The sequence below is a fragment of the Chiloscyllium plagiosum genome, unplaced genomic scaffold (genome assembly GCF_037043375.1).
Source record: "Chiloscyllium plagiosum isolate Xiang-an unplaced genomic scaffold, Cpla_swu_hap1 HiC_scaffold_15, whole genome shotgun sequence".
Classification (NCBI taxonomy): Eukaryota; Metazoa; Chordata; class Chondrichthyes; order Orectolobiformes; family Hemiscylliidae; genus Chiloscyllium; species Chiloscyllium plagiosum.
The window spans coordinates 39,514,008-39,541,157 of record NW_028270153.1 but is presented as its reverse complement, the minus strand read 5'-3'; the positions used below and the strand labels follow the sequence as shown (position 1 = coordinate 39,541,157).

At 39.4% G+C, this 27,150-nt stretch overlaps 1 protein-coding gene across 1 annotated transcript; it reads right to left on the bottom strand.

Moving 5' to 3' along the window:
• Positions 1–729: 729 nt before the first annotated feature.
• On the bottom strand, positions 730–13,899 carry LOC122560082 (peptidase inhibitor 15-like). Its single transcript, XM_043710301.2, has 6 exons — positions 13,804–13,899; positions 13,303–13,609; positions 9,648–9,766; positions 7,744–7,876; positions 5,838–5,953; positions 730–4,681 (listed from the first exon to the last, which is right to left on the bottom strand). Exons 2-6 carry the CDS (start codon positions 13,573–13,575, stop codon positions 4,546–4,548), a joined length of 777 nt encoding a protein of 258 aa, XP_043566236.2. The 5' UTR covers positions 13,576–13,609; positions 13,804–13,899; the 3' UTR covers positions 730–4,545.
• Positions 13,900–27,150: the final 13,251 nt, after the last annotated feature.

Here is a 27,150-nt window from a genome sequence, read left to right as displayed (position 1 = left end):
AATGTACTACCTGAATATCACAATCCACAACTGTATTTATCCCTGAAACTTGTTTCCATGCAATCCCACCCAATCTAACACCTACTTCCATTCATTCCAATGGAAAATTGGACAGGCACTAATCAACACTGCTATGCTTCCGTTTGATTATTTCACTTGCCTTTGTTTTTATGATGAAAACTGGTCATGCACAATATTCAAAAGAGAGGCTGTGAACGTATCTATCTTCTTCCAAATCTAGATTAATCTTAAGCAGTGAAGAAGTATACAGTAATCCAGAGCAATTTCCACCATTATTTCTCTGGCCTTCTTGTTGGGCAGCTTCTCATCTTTATCAATATAATCCACAATTACCCACGAAGATCACTTTTTTTCTTGGTAGATTTGATTTCATTCGAGCATAAAAGATAAAAGAAGGACAAATTTTCTCTAACTTTCAGCTGTTATCACTCTCCCTTTTATTATTCTTCATGTGTGGCTAAACAGTCTATGTTTAAAGAAATAAAAAGACATACACTTATACATTAGGCAAAAGTGAGGATTGCCGACGCTGGAAATCAGAGTCTAGTTTAGAATGGTGCTGGAAAAGCACAGCAGATCAGGCAGCATCCGAGGAGCAGGAAAATCGACATTTTGGGCAAAAAGCCCTTCATCGGGAATGAAGGGCCTTTGCCCGAAACGTCGATTTTCCTGTTCCTCGGATGCTGCCTGACCTGCTCTGCTTTTCCAGCACTATTTTAATCTATGCACTCATACATTGTCTTTCACTTCTGGACATTTCAAAATGCTTTATAACCAATGAATGGCTACTTGAATATAACCACCGCTGTAATGTGAGCACATAAAGGTAATTCAACCATTTGGGAGCTTTTGACAAATACTCCTAATCTACGCATTCCCAGCAATTGTTCACAACCATTTGCCATTTGCAGCACTAAATATCATTGATCAGCAGAAGCCTAAGTCAATATTTTCCAGTCCAAGCATACTGTTGTGACTTTTGACACATGGTTGCTCCAGCTGAAATTGGCTAAATTGCTTAAAAAGCCAAGGGAGTAAAGCTTAAGTTCCCACCATTGAGTGGATTCACTTACTGAGTTATCAAGACAGTCCTGACAAATTGTCATGACCTGTTTGAATCTTATCGGTTAAGTTCTCAATTTTTAAATGTCTTTTTATATTTATTTTGAGGCGGCACGGTGGTGCAGTGGTTAGCACTGCTGCCTCACAGCGCCAAAGACCCAGGTTCAATTCCCGCCTCAGGCAACTGTCTGTGTGGAGTTTGCACATTTTCCCCGTGTCTGCATGGGTTTCCTCCAGGTGCTCCGGTTTCCTCCTACAGTCCAAAAATGTGCAGGTTAGGTAAATTGGCCATGCTAGATTGCCCGTAGTGTTAGGTGAAGGGGTAAATGTAGGGGAATGGGTCTGGGTCGGTTGCTCTTCGGAGGGTCAGTGTGGACTTGTTGGGCCGAAGGGCCTTTTTCCACACTGTAAGTAATCTAATCTACACGATTATTTTTATTGAATTCTGCTATCACTATAAGGAGATTTGTCTGATTGATACTACTGTGTACGCAGTGTGCAGACCTAAAGTAAGATGCCACTTTTGTGTAAATAAGCAAAAGCGCAAATCCTTTGCTTCCAAAAATGCCAAACATACTGTTCTAATCTGCCTGTAAGCAAGATCTATTACCACTAGGTGGCACAGAAGACGAACATTAAATAAAACTGAAATGGCTGGAATATTTGTAAAGAGTATTGTTAGGTTACTGATGGAGGTACAAACCTTACAGTAGAGCTGAAAGCAGGTAGGAAATGAACCTTATAGTAGAATTGAATAGAGCAGGGGTCAAAACGCATTGCACTTCTTCCTTCCACTGCCTCCTCAGTTTTACTTTGTTCAATTCCTTTGAGTGTTTTATTTATATCAAAAGATCCTAAGAAAACAGGAGCTAGAGTAAGTCAATCAGTCCGCTAAGCCTGTTTGAAACTCTGTAGGATTGTATCTCCCAGTCTCCATTTCTAATGAAGGGTCCACATTAGAAATATGACATTCTCGGATTTCCTTGCAGATGCTGGTAGACCTCCTTGGGGAGAATCTTATGGAAGCAATAGGCTTCTCAGCCATCTGATGAAGAGTTGGCAGATCACTCAGGTTGCCTTCTTTGGATAAGGTCTGTCACACAGGCAATCAACCAGCTAAAGGTGAACCTTCCACAGGATCATGAGCTCAGGAGATGGGAAACCCTGCCACCATAAGCTGCCAGCTAATTTGAGCCCAGCATTTCATTTTACTCAGCAGTGCTACAGATAAGTGGCATGTTGTTATGGAAAATATATCCACAGCAGAGCCAGAATCGCAAAGCAACCAAGGTAACTGGATAGGTAAGGTTTTGCTGGGTGGGATTCATAAAGAAGAGGGGTGTAGGGGATCAGTAGGAATGAGAGGGGGTAGCTTTTAACAGGCACTTCTTTCCCATGCCTGGATCCCCTCATCAGAGACTGTCTATAAATTAGGGACTCCCCTAAGAGACCTCAAGCAACTCACGTGAGTCTACTTATTGAGTTCCTCACTGGCTTAAAATTGGTGGGAGCTGGAGGAGGCCCTTCAGTGAACTGTACTTTCTCATTTACATGCCTCAGTTGCTGGTAGGGCAGGAAAAGTATCCATTAGCCCTTCCACCATGGACTTAACCTGAGTGGAGGCAGGACAGTGTCAGTGCTCTCTACCCATTGCCATCCCACTCAATTAAATGCTGTCCCCATCTCCAAAGTTGGCATGGGGTTGGGGGATGAAAACATCACCCAACGTGTGCTTCTTTTTAGCTTTTTTGTTTGTGTTTCATCTTCCAGAATTTGCAATGTCTGTTTTCTTTGTCAAGAGCTTCTCATTTACACAATAGACCTTCCTGAATAGTGGCAATTAAGGATATGATAGACTCCACAGCACAATGTACTTAAACATAAATGGGGGCAGGGTTGCTGGAGGGTTCATACAGATTCATTATATAGTAGAAACTTCTGACAAACTCTCAAGCTGACTTTAAACTCTACAGAGCATAAGTCTCTGAGGTAGAAGATATTTTTAAGGGACACCTTAATTTGCCACTGTGCCCAGTTAAAAATTACGGATAAGCAGTGGATAAAAAAATGATTCTATTGACCTAGCTACAACTAATTAATCTATCTCACCCTAAATTATTTTGTTGTGTCATTATAATGTATACATCAATGAGGAAAATAATACTCTAAGGCCTCTATTTTCCACTTTGAAACCAAGTGGTGCATAGCTGACTGAGGGAGATTCCAGCTCACTGTTTTAACATACAGTATCAAGCGAGTATACCTAGTTCCACTACTTGATCTCACGAATAATTTATAATTGTGAAGTCAAACATTCGTGGTGACAGTGAATCTTTAAATTTATTATAATTTAAGTGTGCTTTATTTGGTTGTAAAGGACAGGGTCCAATTGATACATGTAGCAGCTGTACAAAGGTCTAAGTTGCACGTCTTGAAATGCACTTAATAATCTTAGTCCAGTTGTCCAGTTACAGTACTACTGAAACTGCATGCAATAGATAGCATGTTTCCATTTCCAATGCTGATGTTTTTATTTGGAGAAATATATTTTAATTATTGGTTTTCTACTCAACTGGGAGGCTATGAATACCTTCGATAAAAAAATGGCAAGTAAAATATGAAGTTTCTTAGTCAAGGTTCAATTTCATCCTACAGTACAGCTACAATCATCTTGAGATATCATCAGTGTTGTGATTTGTCCAACAGAGGGCAATCTTGATTTTGCACATTTCACTGTGTTGTTTTTTCGAGACTTGCATTTAAGTAAGTTCACATTAAGTGTAGCTGAAGGATTAGCTTGAATTTGATATATTCTATGAAATTTAACATATTCTACTAAGTTATACGTACTGAAATTTTAAAGACTGCAATACAATATTTTATGTAGTTGGAGATTTCTCCCCACAAATCACTCTCCTGCACACTGTAACTGAACAAATTATACATTTGTATGCAGGAAAGAGTTGAGTGACTACCTCATTCATGGGGAGGCAAAAATTTCAACTCATGTTTCAACACACACATAATTGTAAATATACTTAACAGTCTTCTGTTAACTACGCCATCAAGAACTTATTGCTTACTTTGGAACTGACTGACATATAATAGTCATTGCCACTGTTGCTGGTTGCCTGGGATACGGGAACATAGAAACGATTCGGATTTACGATGTGTTTCTTTTGAAATAAACTTGTACAATCAAAACCATCTTTCCAAAAGTCTGAAAATCATTCCTGATTTGTCAGAGGTAATGATCTTGTTCATTGGAAAATACATTATCTTTGAAGAGTCACATTTCTATTTTGAATAAGCATGTCCCACTGTACTTTTTGAGGCAATAGTTCAAGGTTTTTTTCCGATTATCATTTTCATTGAATTAGTTAGTTTATATATTAGCTGTAAGTAGGAAACCAGACACTCATTAATCTCTTACCACTGTCAAAACAATGTACAGAAGATAAATTACTTGAATGGGAACAACCTATTTGACATGACTCTTGGAACACAGAGATTGTTACTACAGGAGCCTCCATAGCTGGGTGGGCAAGCTGAGCATGGTTTCCCTGTTTTATATGGAGCTTCTCCAATCCAGTTTCCCCTGTATTAGAAAAATATAACACATGAATCATGTTAATATGTTTGTTTTTTACAATGTTATAAACTTTACAGGGTTCAATGCTTACTTCCATGCACCATTCCTTCTAATAGGACGATGAATCAGTTTTGCAGTAGTAATACCAGTGAAACCATTAGCGTTCATCTGATTTATTATTCTGAAGTTGACAGCAATTTCTCAAATCTATACATGCACAGTGAAACATGGAAACATACTGTTCGTCGTTCTATGCTTGTCCATGGGGTTTTTCCAAGGATCCTGGATGTGCTAATGTAAATCTGAGCTGCTAGTGTCCATGGTGTGCAACTGTGACATGTTGACTTCTTAAGAGTCATGTAAGAAGCCATGTAACTATTAAATCATTTTTTATAAGTTCCTGAGTAGCAAAGATTCAACAGTTCATTTTCACCTTTTATACTTTACCATTTCATTTTAATGTAGCACAAATGACACCTCGCAGAAGGTCAGATAATGTAAAACAGTAAATCTCTACATCAGTATAATTTAGTTTAGTGACCTTGAGATTAGATTAGATTACTTACAGTGTGGAAACAGGCCCTTCGGCCCAACAAGTCCACACCGACCTGCTGAAGCGTAACCCCCCCATTCCCATACATTTACCCCTTTACCTAACACTACGGGCAATTTAGTATGGCCGATTCACCTGACGTGCACGTGTTTGAACTGTGGGAGGAAACCAGAGCACCTGGAGGAAACCCACGCAGACACAGGGAGAATGTGCAAACTCCACACAGTCAGTGGCCTAAGTCAGGAATTGAACCCGGGTCTCTGGCGCTGTGAGGCAGCAGTGCTAACCACTGTGCCACCGTGCCACCCACCTGGACCTGGATCAATTTTAAATGTAATATATTTTTCATTGTATGATATTAGTGTTATGTAATGGCCCTAAGAAATATTGAAATTCTGTGATGGCTATTGACATAAGCATTGGCTGCAAACTCAAAACTTTACCAATAAAGACACATATTTTGCATGATGTTACTGTTCATTTTTTAAAATTTTGATTTAAGCAGGGAAAACATGTCAAATTAACTTGTGTTAAGTTTACTTTTGCTGTAATAAGACATTCAAGCATATGCATATAATGGAGATAGTCTAAATTAAAACTTTCACGTACTTTATTGAATAGTTGCATACTAAGAAGGTGGTGTGGGGCCAAAAAGAACCCCAGACTTTCATGTTATTGCAGGTGTGGACAGCACATCCTATTCTGTTTGATGTTGCCCAGACCATCTGAAAAGTAAGGGATAATCCTTAATTAAAATAAGTTTAAAATCTCTGTACTGAGCTCAGTAACCAAGGTACATCATTAACACTTCAAGCAGGAGAGATTAAAAATACATATATTTCATTAATAAAACAAATTTAAAGATTCTGTTGCAGAAATATAAAATGCATTGCTTGTAATTATTGCCTGATCAAACATCTCATTCTTCTTTTTGAAAGGTTAGCCCAAGCTGATTAGACTGGTGACATTCCTCAATACTTACAGCACCATTTATATTTCATTAGAAGAGATAAGGTGGTAGATTTCAGATGCAAGGATCGCATATCTTACAAAAATATGAAAGGATTTTCAAGTGTCATGAAGAATGCCACTGAAAGCAATGAAACAGAATTTTACTGTAACAGTTTGATATATCCATAACAGTGAATTCTAGAAATATGCAGCAGGCATTCATAAGACTAAGATACTAAGATATAGGAGCAGAAGTTAGGCATTCAGGCCATTGAGTCTACTCTTACAATCAATCATGGCTGATAAGATTTTCAATTCCACTTTCTCACTTTCTCTCTATAACCCTTGATCCCCTTGACAATCAAGAAACTATCCACCTCCTGAAATATACACAATGACCTGGCCTCCACAGCCTTCTGTGACAATGAGTTCCACAGATTCACCACTCTCAGGCTGAAGACGTTTCTCCCTATCACTCTTCTAAAGGGCTTTCCCTTCACTTAAAGGCTGGGCATTCAGGTCCTAGTCCCTCCAATCAATGGAAATATCTTCCCAACGTCCACTCTGTCCAGGCCATTGAGTATTCTGTCAGCTCCAATTTGATTCCCACTTATCCTTCTAAACTCCATAAAGTACAGACCCAGAGTCCTCAATAATTCCTCATGTGTAAAGTCTTTCATTCCTGGGTCATTCTCATGAACCTCTTCCGGACCTGCTCCAGGGCCAATATATCCTTCCTGAGGTATGGGTCCAAACATCGCACACAATACTCTAAATGTCATCTGACAAGAGCTTTATAAAGCCTCAGAAGTATATCCCTGCCTTTATATTCTAGCTTTCTCGAAATAAATGCCAACATTTTATTTGCGTTCCTAACTACCGACTCAAACTGCAAGTTTATCTTAAGAGAATCCTGGACTAGAACTCCCAAGTCCCTTTGCACTTCAGATTTCTGAATTTTCTCCTCATTTAGAAAATAGTCCATCCCTCTATTCTTCCTACCAAAGTGCATGACCTCACTCTTTTCTGTCTTGTATTCCATCTGCCACTCTTTTGCCCACTCTCCTAACCTGTTTAAATCCTTCTGCAGCTTCCCTGCCTCAAAACTACCTGTCCATCTACCTATCTTAGTCAACGTCTGTGGAGACAAAAAAGAGGTTAATGTTTCCAATGTAGAACGTTCACCAGAGCTAGGAACAGTAAGATAAATTAGGTCCTTAATATGATTGAATGAAGCAGAGGTGAAAGATACATTTGGAATGCTGCCTCTCATCAGTTTGTGGGCTGAAAATCCAGCAAAACCTTCCTTTCAAACAGCTGGAAAGAGATGAAAACCGCTTTACCTCTTTGTCCTGCCAAACATTTCCAGTAATTGATATTTATTTTTTAACTTTTCAGCACATTGAAAACAACTGTAGCTGTTTGATACCAGAGTTAAATATCTATATTAACTTATTGACTCACTAATGGTTTCCATGATCCATTTCCCATTGTAACACTAAATGCTGTAATTCACTGCAAAATCATTAGTGTCTTTTATTTAAATAAATTATTAGTTTAGTACCTGCGTATAATGGGAGCAAACTGCTCCACTGCATTTATTGGGGCATCTTAGATTGCATTCTCTTGGATAAGGAAAGGAATAATAGCGTACTTCATCATACCAAGATCTTACAAGGTCTAAAATAGACCGATAGCTGGGAAAAAAACAAAACAATATTATTTTCTGATATGATACCTGAGCATAGCTGAAAAGAAAAAAAAAATTCTGAAACTTGTCACCTTATACTTATCAGGACAATCACAAGAATGCCAAGTTCCAAATAATCACAACAATTTGTACTATAGGAGAACATCCCTCTGGCTGGTCATCTGGTTGAGACAATGCAGTGAAGAAAGCAACAGGAATATATTGGCTTTTCAGGCTCTTGGGCAAGCTTATGCTTAAAAATTCCTTTCACATTAATTCTGCACTCAAAGTCTCTCCTGAGATGAAACAGTGCATGTGTTGGTTGAGAAAGTCACTACAGGATTCTCCACTATTATCTGCTGCAAGCATACCTTCAACGGTGAATATACACTTTGGTATTTATATAGCTTCATGTGCTATAAGGTTGGCATTATCATCAGTCTTATAAATAGATCGACATCTATTTGCTCACCTTGCTAATATGACTCAGAAATAGAGTACAACAGTTATCCTGTGGGACAAGGGGTATCCTAATCAGATCATAATTTTCACTACACAAATGTTTAAATGGGTCCAAGGCAATCACTTTTGAATCTGAAAAGTGCCCTTTCTATATGAAATTACTGTGGAAAGGTAAACTCTCTTTCAAACATTTGAACAAAGATTTTGAAAAGAACAAGTCATTTTGCTACTATTTACATCACTTACTGCGGTTTCTTTTTAAACTATTTTAAATTCAGTGAATATAATCTGTGCATATAATATTTCATATTTCTCAAGAGCCTAGTGACATTTTGGAGAAAGTGAGCACGGCAGATGCTGGAGATCAGAGTCAAGAGTGTGGTGCTGGAAAAACACAGCAGGTCAGGCAGCATCTGAGGACCTGCCTGACCTGCTATGCTTTTCCAGCCCTAGTGACATTTTACTTACTTACAACTGCTTTGAAGAAGTTGATCTGGGTAATTTCTGCCATCTGGACTCCTCTGAAATCCACACTGGGTGTAAACTGAAACAGGAGTCAATTTCTCCTTAACCCTCTTTATCCTTAATCATAACAAATAATCAGAAATAAACGCTGGAAAACTGGGAGCAAGGAATAAAATCTCAACATCAGTTAGGATTCTGTCAGACCAATGGGCATCTTGTCCACTAGTGAGGGAATTGTTGGGGAGCCTTGCTAATTCAACGGGTGAAGGTCCAACAGAGTCAAGCGCACTTTGGGCATTTAAGTGGGCATGATCAGACCTTCACAGCACTTGAGGTGCTCAGCTATAGAAGCAGTAGCAACTGGCAACAATGCAATCACAGAGGTTGCAAATCCCGAATTGCAGGATCCAGATAAAAGGCAAAGACAGGATTGGTGGGAATGGTGGGAGTGGGTAATGGAGGATTCATTTCTATCTTCCTGACTAAGAGAACACACACCTACCCCATGACACTCACCTAATCATGTTCACAGATAAAGAATGGTCATTTGAGTGAGAAGTTGGCGAAGTGTATTATGGTATAAAGAACTTTAGCTGAGTTAACTTAAAAATAATTAACTTAAAGAAGTATTTAATTGCATCTAAAAGTTTTAGTTGATCACAACATATTATGTGAGACATCTCACACTCAGAAAACTAACAACTCCAGCCATGACACATCTTAGCGTCTCTATCCATCCCAGAAAAATCAGACAGGCTGTAACACAGATGACCAGCCTGTAACTGCTAGCTTTCTGCAGACCACAAACCATTCACTTGGCCTTAATTATGGAATGGTCCTCCTTTACTCACCTGCCTGATTGAATAGACATATTTTGACCAACATATCTCATCAAGCTTGGTGGCCCATGATCCCATATACAATGTGCTGCCCATGCCTCAGCAGATTTTGCCAGTCTGTCATCCCAGAGCTGTGAAAGAAGGAAATTGAAATGATAAATTTCACTTAATATACTGAATTCAGAATATATCCTGCCTGATCTAAAGAACTCCAGATTAATGCAGTATATATGTACTTGATATTCTAAATTGTTTTAAGGAGCTCAGGATTGAGAAGAAGAATCCATGATTTAAGATTCCTAAGCTTCCCCTGTAGGGACTTGAGAAGTACTCTTCCTCCTTATGCTCCTCTCCACTGTCTTCAACAGGTGAGCAAGCTATTGCAATTTCCAACTTGGGCTGGTGAGATAAAATTGCATTGAGGTCCATCTGATATCATTGTATGATATTGTTTCTTAGGGTTTTTAAGCTGCAATGGCTGTCGTGAAACCATCCAGCGCACTGATTTGACCTATGGCCTGTGAAATGGTGATGGTTAGAGTTGACCAACCTAATACCACTGTTTCTCAATAAAAACTGAAAAAACTGCAGATGTCGGAAATCAGAATCAAAAACTGAAATTGCTGGAAAAGCTCAGCAGGTCTGGCAGCATCAGTGGAGAGAAAACAGAGTTAATGTTTCAGGTCACTTCACTCCACGGAAGCCCAAACCTGCCAAGCTTTTCCAACAATTTCTATTTTTGGTTACTACTGTTTCTCAGCTTGTCCCTCAGAATACCATAGCAATGAGAGGTGTCATGAGATTTTCCAAAGCAAACTCCAAAAATATAGCCAGCAAAGACGATAACAAAAACAAACTACCATTAGACTGTGGCAATTACCTCTCACAGTGTTAGCCTTCAGGTTGTACCTATGGAAACCATTGACTAACTGAAAGAAGTTATCAGTGGCATGAGTGATCTGACAAATGGATGAGCATACACAGGTCTGTTTGATTTTGCAACTATCATTCCTGGCTGTTAGAAATGTGCCACTTCTATAAAGATTGAATGTACTTCTTTGAACTGCTAGAAGTTCTGGCAGCCATTGCCAATTCTCACTTTCACCCAATAAACTTTAAAAGAATTTTGAAGATGTGACCTAAACCACATGTAAGAAATTGTTCAAAAAGATTGAATAATAAAAACCTGAAAAGAATTAATTCATATTGGATATGTTTAATTGCTCTTTTTGTTTTATTTATGAACTCCCAATCTTCTTTCCAGATCTCCAGATGACAATGTAATTTTAAGTGATTTTTAAAAATTCAGGCTGCTAGAAAGCAAATATTATTTTAACCATGAATGATGATATTTTGCCAAAACATTTATTCAGAACAGAAGCGATCATGATAATCATATTTATTTACTTTCTGGTAAGGTGGCGATGGAGTAGTGCATCTGAGCCCAGGGCTCATCCATTCCATCTGCTTTTCTTTTTGTTTCTTTTCTTTAGTTTCTCTCTGCTTTCATTCCCTTTTCTCTTCTTTTTTTTGTTTACCTCCTCAGTGAAGGGCATGGTGGCAGCGTTGGTCAGAGGGCCCAGAGGCACTGACTCATGGCTGCTTCTGCGGAGGTGAGTTTGGATTTCTGGTGGCATCTGAGTCTAGCACAGTTTCAAGGAGGTGACAGCGGAGATGGGTGTGGGCCCAGTATGACATCTGGTAGCATCAGCAGCAGCTGCATCATTGAGCTGGGCTTTAAGTGGACTCATGGTGGTGATGGAGTCATGTTTGGGCCAGTGCGGTACCTGGTGGTATCGGTGGAATATGCATTGGCAAAGTCTAGCAAGGACTCATCATGGCAAGAATGTCGTGGAGGCGAGGTGGCACCAATGAGTGGCAATTTTCGTTCCAGCAGCAGTGACGCAGCCAAGGGGACTTGTGCTTAGACCACAAGGTGCATGGTCCATGACTGAGCACTTAACAAGAAGGACTGTAAAGTTGGACACTTCCTTTATTTCTTAATTTTTCTGTCTAATATTCTATAGTTTAGTTTATTTTTCTGTTTTAAGATAGCGCCAATGAGTGGCGACACCATACAACACTTTTCACTGTATTTTGTAACAAGATACATGGGACAATAAATTAAATTAAATCAAATTTAGCATCGGTAAATCATGTAGAAATTCTTTTAATCTTAGTAATGTACAGAAGATGGTTCACACATTAGGATATATTGATGTTGAATTTCATAATAATTTGTACTATAATAAGATCAGTTTCTGATTGTTGCTTTATCTTGAAAGGTGGTTATGGATTGACAACTAATACTCATGTTAATTTAAATAAGCAATAATAAAGTCTGAAGTTGTTTTGAAAGCATCAGTGTGAAATTTTATTCTTTCAACCTTTCTTATCAGTGATATAAATAAAATGCAATTTTTAAACATTTTTATTGCTTTTAATCTTCACCTTTCACGGTCTGGTTTGGTCTGAGAAAAACTATTTTTCCTTACATTTCATTCTTCAGACTTAGTGCTATTCAATAACAAATCTTCAGTTTGGTTGTTAAGGAGGTGCCAAACTTATTTGTTCTGTTCATGCAGGTTCCAGGAGCGCAGTTTCCAGCCCCCACTTACTGCAACTTGCCACATAAACGCTCATGAAAAAAAGATGCATTGGAAAAAGCCAGTGTAACTTTTCGTTGGCTACAGTAAAAATTAATGGACAAGCAGGAGGCTGGGAGAACACAGCAAGCCAGGTAGCATCAGGAGTTGGGGAAGTCGACTTTGCCGGTATAACCTCTAAACATTGGGCCATGGTTGATTCCATGACTACAGTAAAAGGCGCAGGGAGTGTTCAGAGCTGCCGTGGGTTACTGCTGTATCAACATAAACTGCCTAGCAGCGCTGGAACGCATACTTCCCTCCATCCTCTGTGATATCTGCAGAGACCAAACCTACAGGCTTTGAAGCGAGTCTTCATTTCCTTATAAAGATGTCCTGAGAGTGACTCCAAATTGACAGCGAATCTGAGTCACAAATTACACTGTTCGCATCCCTCCTGGGATTGTCTCTCTCCAACATTCCATATGAAAAATATTTAGGCAATGGGAAATTCCTACTGTCTAAACATTTCTATTTAAGTTGATTGTGTGTCTGCAAACTTTCCAAAGCTGGGCACTTAAAAGTCCCATTGAAATGTTAGGGGACTGCCTTCTTTTCCCTGTTCGAGAGATCATGGTGTGAGATGACGGTGTTGGACTGGGGAGGACAAACTTAAAAACCACTCAACACAAGGTTATAGTCCATCAGGTTTATTTGGAAATTCAAGCTGTACTTGTACCTAGCTAGCGAGCTACCTGATGAAGGAGCAGCGCTCCGAAAGCTTGTACTTCCAAATAAACCCCTGTGTTGAGTGATTTTTAACTCTGAGACAGATTGAACGGTGAATCCAGATTAGGGTTTCGCAATTCCAGTTTAGAGCTGAGGTTTGGAACTACAGGTCGAGAGCGTGAATACACCTGGCTCAGTGAAGTTGTATAGGTGCAGGGTCAAAGCAGAACCTGTTTCTGCCGTGACAGCACTCTACAGACCAAACAAGTCAGGGTTACCTCAACCCCATTCAGCTCCATTTCCTTCCATGAGCAGCGATTAGTGAAACAAAATTGATTCAGAATGCCACTCACCATGTACTCCATGTTAGCGGCAGGAGGGAAGACCTGCGACCGAACCCTGTTGTGGTAATCCAGAATCACGTTGCGGTCTCTGGGGGAGATCTGCCGCTTGCGTCTGCTACGGGGAGCCCCGGGGGCCGATAGAAACGTTCTTCCTTCAGGGTTGGCCTCGGCTGTTGGGTGCACCGTCAGATCGGTGACATTAGACAGCACAAATGCGCCAGACTTCTGAATGACCCACAACAGCAAGGTGGTCAAACACAGGCGGATGTGTAAAAGGTTCATTCTGAATATCCAACCAGGGCCTCCTGTTTAATATCTGAATCAAATACAAATATTTTAAAAATCTTTGAGATTAACTTTAATATTCGTTTAAAGATGTGCTTATTTGATAAATTTGAAATTCAAGCAATTTACTTTTTTTTGCAAAATCAAGAAAGCAAGATTGATTTAGCTTTAGCAATGAAATATCTCAACTACATTTAATCGACATACCAACTCAGTGTCACATACCTAAGTCTGTTAACCAAAAACAGCAAAGATCTAAGCTGAAGCCTGGCGTTTACAAACACTCCCAGGTCCAACATGTGGTAAGGAAGTCGAATCCAGTCAGTTGCTGCAGACTTCTGCTGTGATCTGACACATGGACCTGTATAAAGTTCCCCGGGGAAACGTCAAAGTGTTTGAAGACCTGTGATAGGCTATGGGAGTATTTAGAGTTTCCTATCCATAGCACATCATCACTTTCTTACAACTCAACGTTTATGCATTGAGTACTCACAGTGCATAACATGGAAGACATCAGGAATAAAACAAAACTGCTACCCCTACTGATATATGCTATTATCCAACATGATGAGATTAGGTTTAATCTACAGTTAATTTCAATGTGACATTGGACCTGAACTCAGAACAATTGCATATTTATGTATATCAATTTTCTAAAGATAAAGTAAGCTGAGCCTAAGTAATATTTATTGTGGTTGGATTCGGCCATTAGGAGGTTATCATGTGGATTTGTGCATCTTACTTGAGTAGTTTCCTTTCTAACATATTCCTTGAAATGATCTGTTTACCTTTTACATCATCCAGTGGTAACCGTCACACAAAAAGGATAGTGTTCCTTTAGTAGTACAGTATACTGGATAAATGCTCTTGGTCATGTGCACTGGTGTAATAAAAAACAAAGAACAGAAGAGCATAGGAACAGGCCCTTTGGCCCACCAAGACTGTTCCACCACATGAAGCTTTTCTAAATTAAAAATCTTTTGATTCTACGTAGTCTGTATCCCTCTATTCTCTACATATTTATATATCTGTCAAGGTGCCTCTTAAACATTGCTAATGCATCCACCCCACCACCTCCTGTGACAGTGCTTCCAGCCTCTGTGTAAAAGTCTTGCCTCTCAAATCTCCTTTAAACGTATCCCCTTTTACCTTAAACCTACGTACCTGAGCAATTGATATTTCTCCACTGGAAAAAAAGCTCTGACTATCTATTATATCCAAGTGTCTCAAAATTTTGCAAACCTCTATCAGGTGGCCTCTAATCCTTCAATGTTCAAATGAAAACAAATCAAGCTTGTCCAATTTCTCCTCATAGATATTATCCTCTGAGCTAGGCAGCTTTTGGTAAACTAGGTAAAAACAATGACTGCAGATGCTGGAAACACCACTAATCCATCTTTTGGTAAACTGTTCCTGTGCTCTCCCCAAAACCTCCACATACTTTTGGTGATATGGTGACCAGAACAGTACACAATATTCCAAATGTGGCCTAACCAAGGTTCTGTACAGCTGTAAGTGACTTGCCAATCTTTATCATGATTGATGAAAACAAGCATACTATATGTCTTCTTGACTACCTTATCCATTTGCGTTGCTACTTTCAGGGAACTGTGGACCTGTAGGCCTAGATCCCACTGTATGTTGGTGCTACTAAGGATGCTGTCATTTACTATAAACTTCCCTCCTACATTAGATCTTCCAAAATCCATCACCTTGCATTTATCTGGATTAAACTCCACATGCCATTCCTCCAGCCTATCTATATCCTGCTGTATCCTCTGGCAATCCTCCTCACTATCCACAACACCCAGAGTCTTTATGTCATCTTCAAACTCACTAATCAGGCCACCTACATTCCCCTCCACATCATTTATACATAGGGATATCAGTAGCGACTACTGCAGAACATCATGATCACAGATCTCTAGTCAGAAAAATATCCTTCCACCACTACTCTCTGACTTCTGTAAATATGCCCGTTCTGTACACCATGGATCCCATGTGACTTCACCTTCCATATCAGCCTACCATGAGGACCTCATCAAAGGCCTTACTAAAGTCCACGCTGCCTTCATCAATCATCTTTGTCACTTCCTCAAAAAATTCAATCAGGTTTGTGAGACATGACCTTCCACGCACAAAGCTGATAAGTCCATAATTTTCCCAATGTGAGTAAAACTCATCCCTAAGGATTTTCTCCAATAATTTCTCTAGCATTGACATAGGGCCCATTGGCCTATAATTTCCCAGATTGTCATTATTGCCCTTCTGAAACAAAGAAACATTGTTGGCTGTTCCCCAGTCCTCTGGGATCTCTCCTGTAACTAAAGGGGACACAATGGTTTTGTACAAGGGCCCAGTAATTTCTTCACCTGCTTTCTTCAGCATTCTAGGTTAGATCCCGTCAGGTCCTGGGGACATGTCTACCTTAATGTTTGTGAAAACACCCAACACCTTTTTTGCATTGACCCGCACTAGAATTTCAACATACCCCTCCTCAGACTCGCCATCCACTATGTCCTTCTTCTTTGTGAATACAAATGCAAATCTTTCATTAAGAACCTCATCCATTTCCTTCAGCTCCAGGCATAAATTCCCTCCTTCGTTCTTGAGCTGACCCACCATTTATCTCGTTACTCTCTTGCTTCTTATATTCATATAAAACGCCTTGGGATTTTCCTTCATTCTATTTTCTAAAGTTATTTTATGGCCCCCTTTAGCCCCCCTAATTCCTTTATTTGAGTTCTTTTCTGCTATCTATGTACTTTTCTGTCTGTGTTCAGTTTCCTAAACCATGCAAATGCCTCCTTTATCTTTTGATTAAGCTCTCAATTTCTCTTGTCATCCAATGGTCCCAAATCTTGTCATCTTTATCCTTCGTTTTCACAGGAACATGCTGATCCTGAATGTTAATCAAGTGGCCTTTAAAAGATTCCCACAAAACAGAAGTGAACAACTGTCCCTCACTCCAATCTACATTCCCCAGTTCCTGACTACTATTGTGGTAGTTGGCCTTGCCCCAATTTAGTACCTTCACCTGAGGACTATTCTTCACCTTATCCGCAAGCAACATAAAACTTACAGAGTTATGATCGCTGTTCGTGAAATGTTCCCCCACTAAAACTTCCATCATCTGACTGGGCTCATTCCCCAATACCAGGCCTAGTATGGCCCTTTCCCAAGTTGAACTGTTTACATATTGCTTCAAAATATCATCCTGGGCACATCTAATACCTCCCTCCCACCAAAGTCCTTGGCACTAATTGAGTCCCAGTCAACATAAGGGAAGTTTAAATCACCCACCACAAAAAAACCCTATTGTTTTAAATTGTCCACATAACTGTTTCTTTATGACATGTTGCTTGTCAAAGTGATTGCACTCTTCCTAAGGCTGAGCTCCATCCAAAATGCCTTGCTGGATGAACCCTCCAAGATGTCTTCCCTCAGTATAGCTATGATATTGTGCCTTATCAGTAATGAGCTACTGTCCGGACACTACTCCCTCAGTCTGAAAGCCTGGTTCCTGAGCAGTCAAGCCAATGCCACTTTTTGAGTCATGACATCACGTCTAGAGCTCTGCTCTAGATTCACCCCCAGGTTCACTCTGACTGACTCTGCTTCTCAGTTAATTATCCTATTGCTGCTGTTTTTGCTGTTCACCCCCAGGTTCACTCATTCATTCTATCCCTGCTTCTGCTGCTGCTGGCACTAACTTGGGTCTAGGTCATGTCTGTGTGTTGTCTGATTGCAGGAAAATCAAATGCAAATTCCAAAATGTACATCCATTTCTCACCTCATGAATTTCCTGTTTTTGTTGTATTCGATAATTCAATACATATCTGTGCTTGCCAGGAAAATGAAAACTTCAGCAGCCCAAAATGGAAGTGAGCAGTTTCTGAGGTGGAAGAGACTGGTGATTTTTGAACCTAGATTTCTTTAAGACAGGTTGATTACAGGTGGAAATGATGCCTATTTCTGTTCCCATGCTGCCTCAAATTGGAAGAAGACACTGATCTAACCCACGCTAAATATTGTAAAACTTAGCAAAAGAGCAAAATTTCCTCAACAACAGCCAGGCCTTTTGTAACACTATTCTGAAATTTGTCAGGGATTTAATGCTAGCCCAGCCAATGATGCAGACATTCCATGAATGGTTAGCACAGTCTCACAAACCAAGGCCCTGAGTTTGATTCCAGCCTTGGGTGACTGTCCGTGTGCTTTCTCCAGGTGTTTTGCTTTCCTCCCACAGTCCAAAGATGTGCAGTTTAGGTAAATTGACCATTCTAAATTGTCCCGTAATGTCCAGGGATGTGCTAAATATGTCAACAAAAGTAAATGTGGGATTACAGGGATAGGGTAAGGGACTAAGTATAGGTGGGAAGTCCTTCAGAGGGTTGGTGCGGACTCAATGGGCTGAATGTCCTCTTTGTGCACTGTAATTCTACGATTCTCTTCTAATTCTATGATTTGTCCATTGTAAGGAAAGATTTTTTTTTCCATTTTGGTCTATAAACTGGAGTGGACTTCAGGCATTGCTGTATTGCAGGAGAGTTCTGCAGCTTGCAAGTTTGACTGAATCACAAATGTAGGTATACAAGACAATGTTGTTTTTGCAGAAGTAGAAGTATTACATTATTAAGTGAGAGCATCACCAGGAGTTTTTGAATTAAAAGTAAACTGCCTGACAATTGACCTTGGATTAATCCAGGTGAAGTTTGTTATAGACTGGTGGGAGCACACAGTCAAAACTATCCACGAAGCCAGCAAGCAGAATACATTATTATTTCTTCTCTCTGTGCAAATAAGAAGAGAGGGAGAAAACAAGAAACTTAAAAGTAATCATTCTAAAATGAGAAAAGACTGAGGTCCATCTGATCATGCATTGAAATAGAAACCAACCATCACTCTACAGTTGTTAGTGTGTCATTATTGCTAAAATCAGAAGAACTGTGAGAGACAACTTAACCCATACTAGTTGTGTGGCTACTTAGATCCTTGGAATTTTGTTTTTTCCTCTGTCTATACTTTTCACCCATAATGACTTGTGTCAAACCATTTGTCTTTTTTCTGTCTTATTCATGAATGAGGTGAATTGTTTTAAAGTAGTTTAGTTTAAGTCACACCACAGTAGATTAGTAATCCTTTTTGTTCTCATTTATTAAAGAATAAGTATGTTTCCAGTAAACTTTTCTGTTTACGTTGAAACATAATGCAACTGATTTTGGCTTGTCTAGCAGTCAATAGGGTGTTTAAATTGGATGTTTACATAATTTTAATAGCATTTGGAACAATGGGGCTCAACTCTTGACATTTTCTTCTCAGTTAAGTCTTAACACATGCAAAGTGGATACTGCTTTATATCACCAGTGAACATATGCCATCAGGTTTTACAAGTGTTTCAATGGAGTTTCACTGTAGACAGCAATACTTGTGCTGAATTCACAATTGTATTGCTCACAATTCTCTGGTCAATGATTTTAATATCCTAGGCATAATTTGTGGAATGTGCTTCCAGAGTGCAGGAAAACAGTAACGTTGACCTTGCAGTGCAAATGCATTGTAAGGTGTTTGATGATGTTTCTGCTTTTGGTGCAAAAATGACACATGGGCATGCTTTTTTCCCCACAATTAATTTTAACAGTATATTGGCCACCTTTGTGTGTGGCTGCATCAAGCTGTGTGTGAGATCCCCGGTACGCAAACACAAAGTGTCACTACGTACTGAGGTTCTACCTGTCCCCGCCCGGTGTTGCGAAGGATGGGCCTGGCCTCACTGCTGAGGAATGCTCCAAGTAGTTGGACTGTTCCATATCACCTGTCCTTCGTAGAGAAATTTATGAGGAGAAACACTTTTGACCACAAGTCTATCAGGAAGTGGTCAGCACACATGTCCTTGAGACCCTTCGGGAAAAGGAGAGGGTGGATCCTGTCGAGCGGTTCCCTGAGCAGACTGTCAAAGCCATTTGGCAGAATGCCTCATCGCCAAAATTTTCCAACAAGTACCAAGACATGGCTTGGCTGGTGGTGAGAAGGGCTCTGCCTGTGAGATCCTTTATGCACGCCCGGACTCTCTGCCGCACTGCACACACCTCCTTCTGGAATGTGCCTACGCAAAGGAAGTCTGGAGAGGAATGCAGTGGTGTTTGTCGGGGTTCGCCCCGCGCAGCTCCATTTCCCTGGGACGCACACCGAGACGAACATCAACTGTGCCTGGAGGATCATCAACTCGGTCAAAGACGCTCTTTGGTCTGTCTGAAACCTGTTGATCTTCCAGCTGAAGGAGCTGACCCTGACTCAGTGTTGCGGACTGGCTCATTCCAAGATCCAGGACTACATGTTGAGGGACGCGCTGAAGCTTGGGGCAGCTGCGCTAAGGCGCGGTGGGGAAAGACCACCGTGTAAGGTCTGCCTGCCAAAGAACAGGGGGCCCAGGCAGTCAATGGGCTCCGCTGACGCCTTAGCTAAATACATGGATAGTAAATGTACAGACCTATATATATATGAATGATTACTCGATCTCTGTATGCAAAGAAATGGAATGTTTACGTATGTAAGGCATGACCAATTGTACAGATCATCAAAATATTTTATGAATAAAGTATATTTTTGAAATTAAAAAAAATTAACAGCATATTTCCTTGAGTTTGCACTCAAATACACAAACATAACACTGAACCTGAAGCCTACCACAGACAAGCAGAATTGAGAAGCATTTTAAAAGGTATTTCCTTAAAAACTAGATTTTAAAAATCCATGACATACTTGAGTGGTTTCCTGATCCAGTTTGATGAATAAAAGCTGAAAATGGGCCTATCAAAAAGAAAAATCATTTTTAAATACACAGTTGGTCTACAACATGTGAGTAACTCAATCTTAAATTATTGAAAACAATTTCTAAACCAGACCATTTATTCACTATATTGTAGGTACAAACAAGGGCTGCAGATGCTGGAAACCAGATTCTAGATTAACGTGGTGCTGGAAAAGCACAGCAGTTCAGGCAGCATCCGAGGAGCAGGAAAATCGACGTTTCGGGCAAAAGCCCTTCATCAGTTATAGAGGCAGAGTGCCTGCAGTGTGGAGGGATGACAGAGTTGATAGACATTCTACAGATTATGAACAGAAAGTATTAATTTCTCTGTAGACTTCAGCATAACCTAACAATTGAAATTTGATTAAATTACAGTTCAGGAAAAGTTACGCTGTTCTAAATTCTGTATTTCTGTTGAGGTCTTTAAGTCTCTTCCAAGGAGGTTCACTGGCTGATTCCTGAAATGAATGAGTTCACTCCTCAGGAATAGCTTAACCTTCAATCATTAAAGTCACCATAGTCCCAGAGGATTGGTTTGTTATGCAGAGTGATGCCTGTAGTGCAGGTTCAATTCCCACATTAGCTGACGTTACCATGACAAACCCTCCTTCTCAGCATTTCCCTTTCCCTGAGACATGGAGACCCTCAGGTTAAACCACCACTAATAAAAGAGGAGCCCTATGATTCGCTGGGACTATGGTAACTTACCTTTCCTCATTAAAGTTTAAAAGAATGACGGGTGAACTTGTTGAAGCAATAAGATTCTGAGGAGGCTTGACAAGGTAAATGTTGAGAAGATGTTTCCATTAATGGAGGAATATCAAACTAGGGAACAGAATGAGTGGGACTTTCATTTAAAACTGAGATTGGAAGGAAATTCTTGTCCCAGAGGGTAGCAAACATCTGGGATTATGTACTCCAGACAATTGTGGAAGCTAGATCACTGAAAGTATGTGAAATATTTAAAGAGGAGGGAATCAGATTTCTGAAGCATTGATGAATTGAGGGGTATGATGAGCTGGCATGAAAGAGGGGGTAAGGATTGGGATAGATCAAGATGATCTTGTTAAAAGGCAAGGCAGGACCACAGTTCACACATTTGTTTGCTGAACCCATTCTGCTGCCTACTACTGAGAGGTTGACACAGAGGCCTATGGTTTTTCTTTGCAGTTTCTGTCTTCCTAGCTCTCGTTCTTTAACATAAGGTCAACTTTACATTGTGTTATATTACTCACAATACTGTTATTTGGTGTTATGTTTATCTTATTCTCTTTTCTTTTAATTTTTAAACATGTTTTCTTAATTCTGTCCACATCAACAGCGATGCTGGTGATTTCGGAGCCAAGGCTCATTTCTTCAAACGGATTTTGATTGGTTGGCCATCATTTCAGCTGCTTGAAACTCAAAATATTCTCACAACCATCGGTCCAACTAGATAGATCTGTCAACCCTGTTTTGGAATTAAAGCTGGAGCCACATAACAAGAGATTTCATTGCCATATCCACATAGTGGGTATTATATTGAATATATATTGTTCATACCTTCCTTGAGACTGCTTGCCAAAGATGGCAATCTGAAATCAAGTCCCATCAAAAATTAAGAAAACAGGTCAACAACCTAAAAGGACTGATTAAAATGAATTCCAAGGTTGCTCATTAAAGATCAATTTACATTGTATACTGACTGCTAACATAAATATTCTGCAATGTAATCTATTTCTAAAATTGCAGTTTGGATGCTCCTTTATATTTACTACTCAGTTGAATATGGAAGCAGTGTACATTTACTGACATAGTGTGGAGTATATTTGAATGCTTACAGCGATTCTTGATTCTTTGATGTCTTATGTTGAGTTTTAGTTTATTTAACATATGAGATGGTGAAGTAGATATTGTAATTTACATAGATTTCATTACTGAGAGTTTACCAAGAAAACCTGCTCATTTACATAAGTTCCTCAAGCCTATTCTAATTTCCAACTTTTCATCTTGCCATACATTTTATAATGTCCAACATTAGTTCAATGCTGTAAGCATATACTTATAAAAATATAATTTTAAAAATGTACTCTATCGGTTTGTATTGTGGATTGAATTATCTAGCATGCAATATATCATTGCGATTTCACAGAAAACCTTTCCTACGCTATTTGGACATAAAATCATAGCAATGCTTAAATTAATTTAAATAGATAACATAAATTGCAACAACAATATACTTTATCTAATAGCAATTATAGCAACTTTAATGCAGCATTTGATTATGTCACAAATTACATAAAACTTTGAAAATGATTTGTCCTACTTCAAGAAATCCAGTGAGTTGCAGTAATATAGACTAGACATATCTCAGGCTTGATCTTCAGGTGTGTTGATTTACTGTTGAGAAACAACACACGTGTTTTAATAAATTCTATACTCTTAGGAAATTTCTTAATCCCAGCAGCATTTAAGGGATTATTGCAATTCTGAATTAAATTTAATATCATCAAATGATCCTTGGTACATCTCATCTCTTTTACTTAACTCTTATCCTTAGTGGTATCAACAAATGAACCACATCTTTGAATCAGTTATTCGGATATTTCATATTAAAACTGATGACACTAATATGTCAAGCTGTTCAGTTTCAACGGATATTTTGGCACTTTTTAACTTAACATTGGTGTTAGCCATGCAAAAGTTTAAAGAATTTTTAAACTTAAATTACATCTAATACAAATTGAGTTTCCAGAATCTTGGTCAAGCCTTAAAAGCTATGTTGCTCTAGAAACCTGCTTTATTCAAAAGCTGGTCACAAGTCCTGAATGAATTCATCATCAGTGGGAATTTTCAGTTGCTTATGATCCTTGATTCTAGATTATAGTGGTGCTGGAAAATATATCATAATAAGGTTCATGTCAATCCTGATTATGTAACTGATCACATGACTTTGATATCACGAAGAGAGAAGACACCAGTCTAAAATAAGCATGTGAAAACAGAAGTGTTAGAAAGTACACAACTGAGCTGGATTTGACTTTTTGCTATCTACAGATGTAAATAAAAGAGCATTACAGTGCACAAGGAGCAAGCAGCCTAAGGAACAGTGTATATGCAGAATCCATAGCCAAGGAACTCCAGACATCATAAAGCAATGCATTTCATTCTTTCTGCAAAGGAATTCACATTCTTCTATTCGGGAACTGCTTTTATTTTGTAATATTTTATGGGTATAAAGACAATGGAGATTCCCAGCACATATTAAAATGTCACATCAGTAAAACCATAGAGTGACCCGTATAAGCATAGTGTAGCTATGAAAGTATGATGTTATGTCACAAATTGCATTTCATTAATTGCATTTCCAAACGCCCTTTCACTAAGCATAGAATGTTGTGCCAAGTGAAAAATACTCTACCCAGACAACAGCATATGTTAAAGTATGTTCTGTCTATTGGCAGAGAGAAGAATCAGATATGTGTCAGCCAAAACAACTACAGGAGATGTTGAAAAATCAGATGGTCTTATGCACTGCGCATTGAAGGAGTAGAATAGTGAACTTTTTTGTTGAAATGAAATTCATACCTAATCCATTTGTAAAATGGAAAGTTAACATTTCACTGCAGTATGTTTATCTTTTGATATAAAATTTCTGACTTGATCTCTTAATAGTAGCATCCCTGAAATATTCCTATATTACTCATGAATGTGGGAGGGAGTATCTATTTCTTACTTGTTTTTCAGTGTTTTAAAGGGGCGATAGCTTCATAAAATATTTTGTCCAATATTTTCTTGCTCGGTGAGGTTTTGAAATGCATTTCATAAAACTAGTGCGCTTTTACATGTGAAACAGTTTTATAATGAGTTATAACAATTTTATGATTTGGCAAGGGAGTTGTGTATTTTTTTCAGTCCTGTCAATACACATATTTTTGTTAATGATGTGTCAATACTTATGTGCAAAATACTAAGAAAGAAGACTGAACACACGCTCTCCTCACACTTCTCTCTCTCTCTTTCTCACTCTCTCCTCTCTGTCTCTCTTTCTCTCTCTCTTACTCACCCATTCACTTTTCTATCCTGGTAGATTGTTATTAGTTTGAGGTGCAAATGTAAGGGATAATAATAAAAGTATTTCATGCCAAGAGCAATAAATTACCACCAGCTTTAAAACGAACAATGTAATGGATGGATGTCCAGTTCATTAAACACGTATTTTGTCTAATGAGAACCTTTAAAACATAATGTAAATAGACAATTAAGGTGAAGTCAGCCTGTATGATCTTCATGGTTCACATGACAACCACAAAATTCCACCTTCAAACTCTTGACTGAGTAAGGTCATATGCCATATGACATGCTGCAAGGAGTTTTTGTTGGGTTTAAATGGACACTCAGAGAATTACGCCATTGATAAATAAACAATGGTCTGGTACCTTTATAGAATGTAACTTTGAAGTTCACCCAAAATGTGCATATTTTTCTAAGCAATGGAAATGAAGCAGCAACCCTTGGGTTTGAAGTTAAAGGAGTAAAAGTTGGCAGGGCAAATGTCTGACCTCACATGGAAGAGATTCAGAAAGACAAGGACCATGTTCATAGACATGATTGCATTTTGCACCAGAACAACTTGCACACAGAGTCATAGAATCATAGAGATGTACAGCACGGAAACAGACTCTTTGGTCCAACTCATCCATGTTGACCAGATATCCCAAATTAATCTAATCCCATTTGCCAGCACATGGCCCATTTCTCTCTAAACCCTGTCAGAGGGCTGAAACTCACCAGAAATTGGCTAAGTATAATTTGCGGAGATGGAAATGTGTTGCTGGAAAAGCGCAGCAGGTCAGGCAGCATCTAGGGAACAGGAGAATCGACGTTTCGGGCATTAGCCCTTCTTCAGGAATGAGGAAAGTTTCATGGAGGGTTTTTCCTCCATGAGGCTAAGCAAGTTTTCTCAAGTGATTATTGCAAAGTTGTCTCATTAATAAGTATCATGCCACCATCGCACCTGTCTCATCTGATGCTAGTCTGATTCTCCACTCACTGTAGGCAGAAGTGCTTACTACAGCCAAAATATGCCAGGATACCTGGTGAACTTGAAACATCAGGCATGCAAGTGTTTAAGTGACAGCAGTCCATGTACTTGCACGGCAGTCACTAACGGATACCTCTCACAGCTGACACTTCCTTACATATGCAACCACACATTCCTATCCTAATTGCTGGTTAAGTACAAGGCTACATAGTTCACCTGCCCTTAGCCACATCCCATCTTACATAGCTCTCTAAGTGTCTAGTACTTTATCCCCAATGCTCATTGTAGCCTTGTATCTTATCATTGTTCCTTTGTGAGAGCATCACATACAGGAGAGCTTTCAATCACTTCAAAAATTCACTTTGATTTATCAACACCAAAACTAAATGGAAATCAAACAAACTGAATTGTATGTTCTCTCAGATAGAAACAAACTGCTAGAATCTTAAGCACCAATAATTATACAGCCAATGAGAGATCACAGCACTCAGCTTCAGCTACTGAACCCAGCATCAGTTAAGTCCTATCTGTCTCATAGCACCAGACACCGTTGCAGTATGTCATGCACAAGTTCACATTCCTCCTGTGCAAACCACTCATCTTCTTCCTCAGGAAACTGCTAATGCTTTCCCAGCTCATTACCTTCCATTGCATCCCTACTTTCCCTGCTCAGGTTGCAGCACATTTTATTCAACGTATGAGTATGTTTTATTCAGACTGCAAGGACCCCACTGTCCATTCCAAGCAAAGGAATCTCATCATCAGGAGGATTCTTGTCTGCTTCACCATGTCCCTGGTCAAAGAATGGGAAGCACTGTATCTACACACAGCCGCAGTCAGAGGGATGCTTAATAAAATCATCAGCCATGGTCACAGATGGTACCTCCTATCACCCAGTAGCCATTGTTATAAGCCATTTGGACCCTAAACGTGGCAAGAACATGAGAATTCTCAAGGATATACAGACATCATGGCAACTAGCAGGATACCTGACACAAACTTCTTAGATTTGGTACTGATGATCACAAATGACTTACAAATGTGTGGGCGGCATGGTGACTCAGTGATTAGCACTGCTGCCTCACAGCACCAGGTTCAATTCCAGCCTCACGCAACTGTCCGTGTGGAGTTTGCACATTCTCCCTGTGTCTGCATGGGTTTCCTCCAGGTGCTCCAGTTTCCTCCCACAGTCCAAAGATGTGCAGGTCAGGTGAACTGGCCATGCTAAATTGCCCGCAGTGTTAGGTGAAGGGGTACATGTAGGGAAATGGTTCTGGGTGGGTTGCTCTTTGGAGGGTTGGTGTGGGCTTGTTGGGCCGAAGAGCCTGTTTCCACACTGTAAATAATCTAATCTAAAAAAAAATAATGGAATAGATCCATTTTCTGTCATTGTACTCAGCTGCATTATGAAATGTTCCTCTCAGCATGACACGCATACAGTTAAAGATTAATGGTCAATAATGTGAGGTTTACATCTTTATATTGATAGTGTTGACATTTATTAGTCATAGTCTACAGCATGGAAACAGACCTTTCAATTCAACCAGTTCATGCTGAACATAATCCCAAACTAAATTAGTCCCAGGAGATATGGGTCCTGGCCCATATCTCTACAAACATTTCCTATTCATGTGCTTATCCAAATGTCTTTAAAAAATTGTAATTGTCCTGGTCAACAAGAGTTGAAAGTTTAGTGTCAAGGCAGAGGTCAACATTATAAAGATATCACGATAGATGT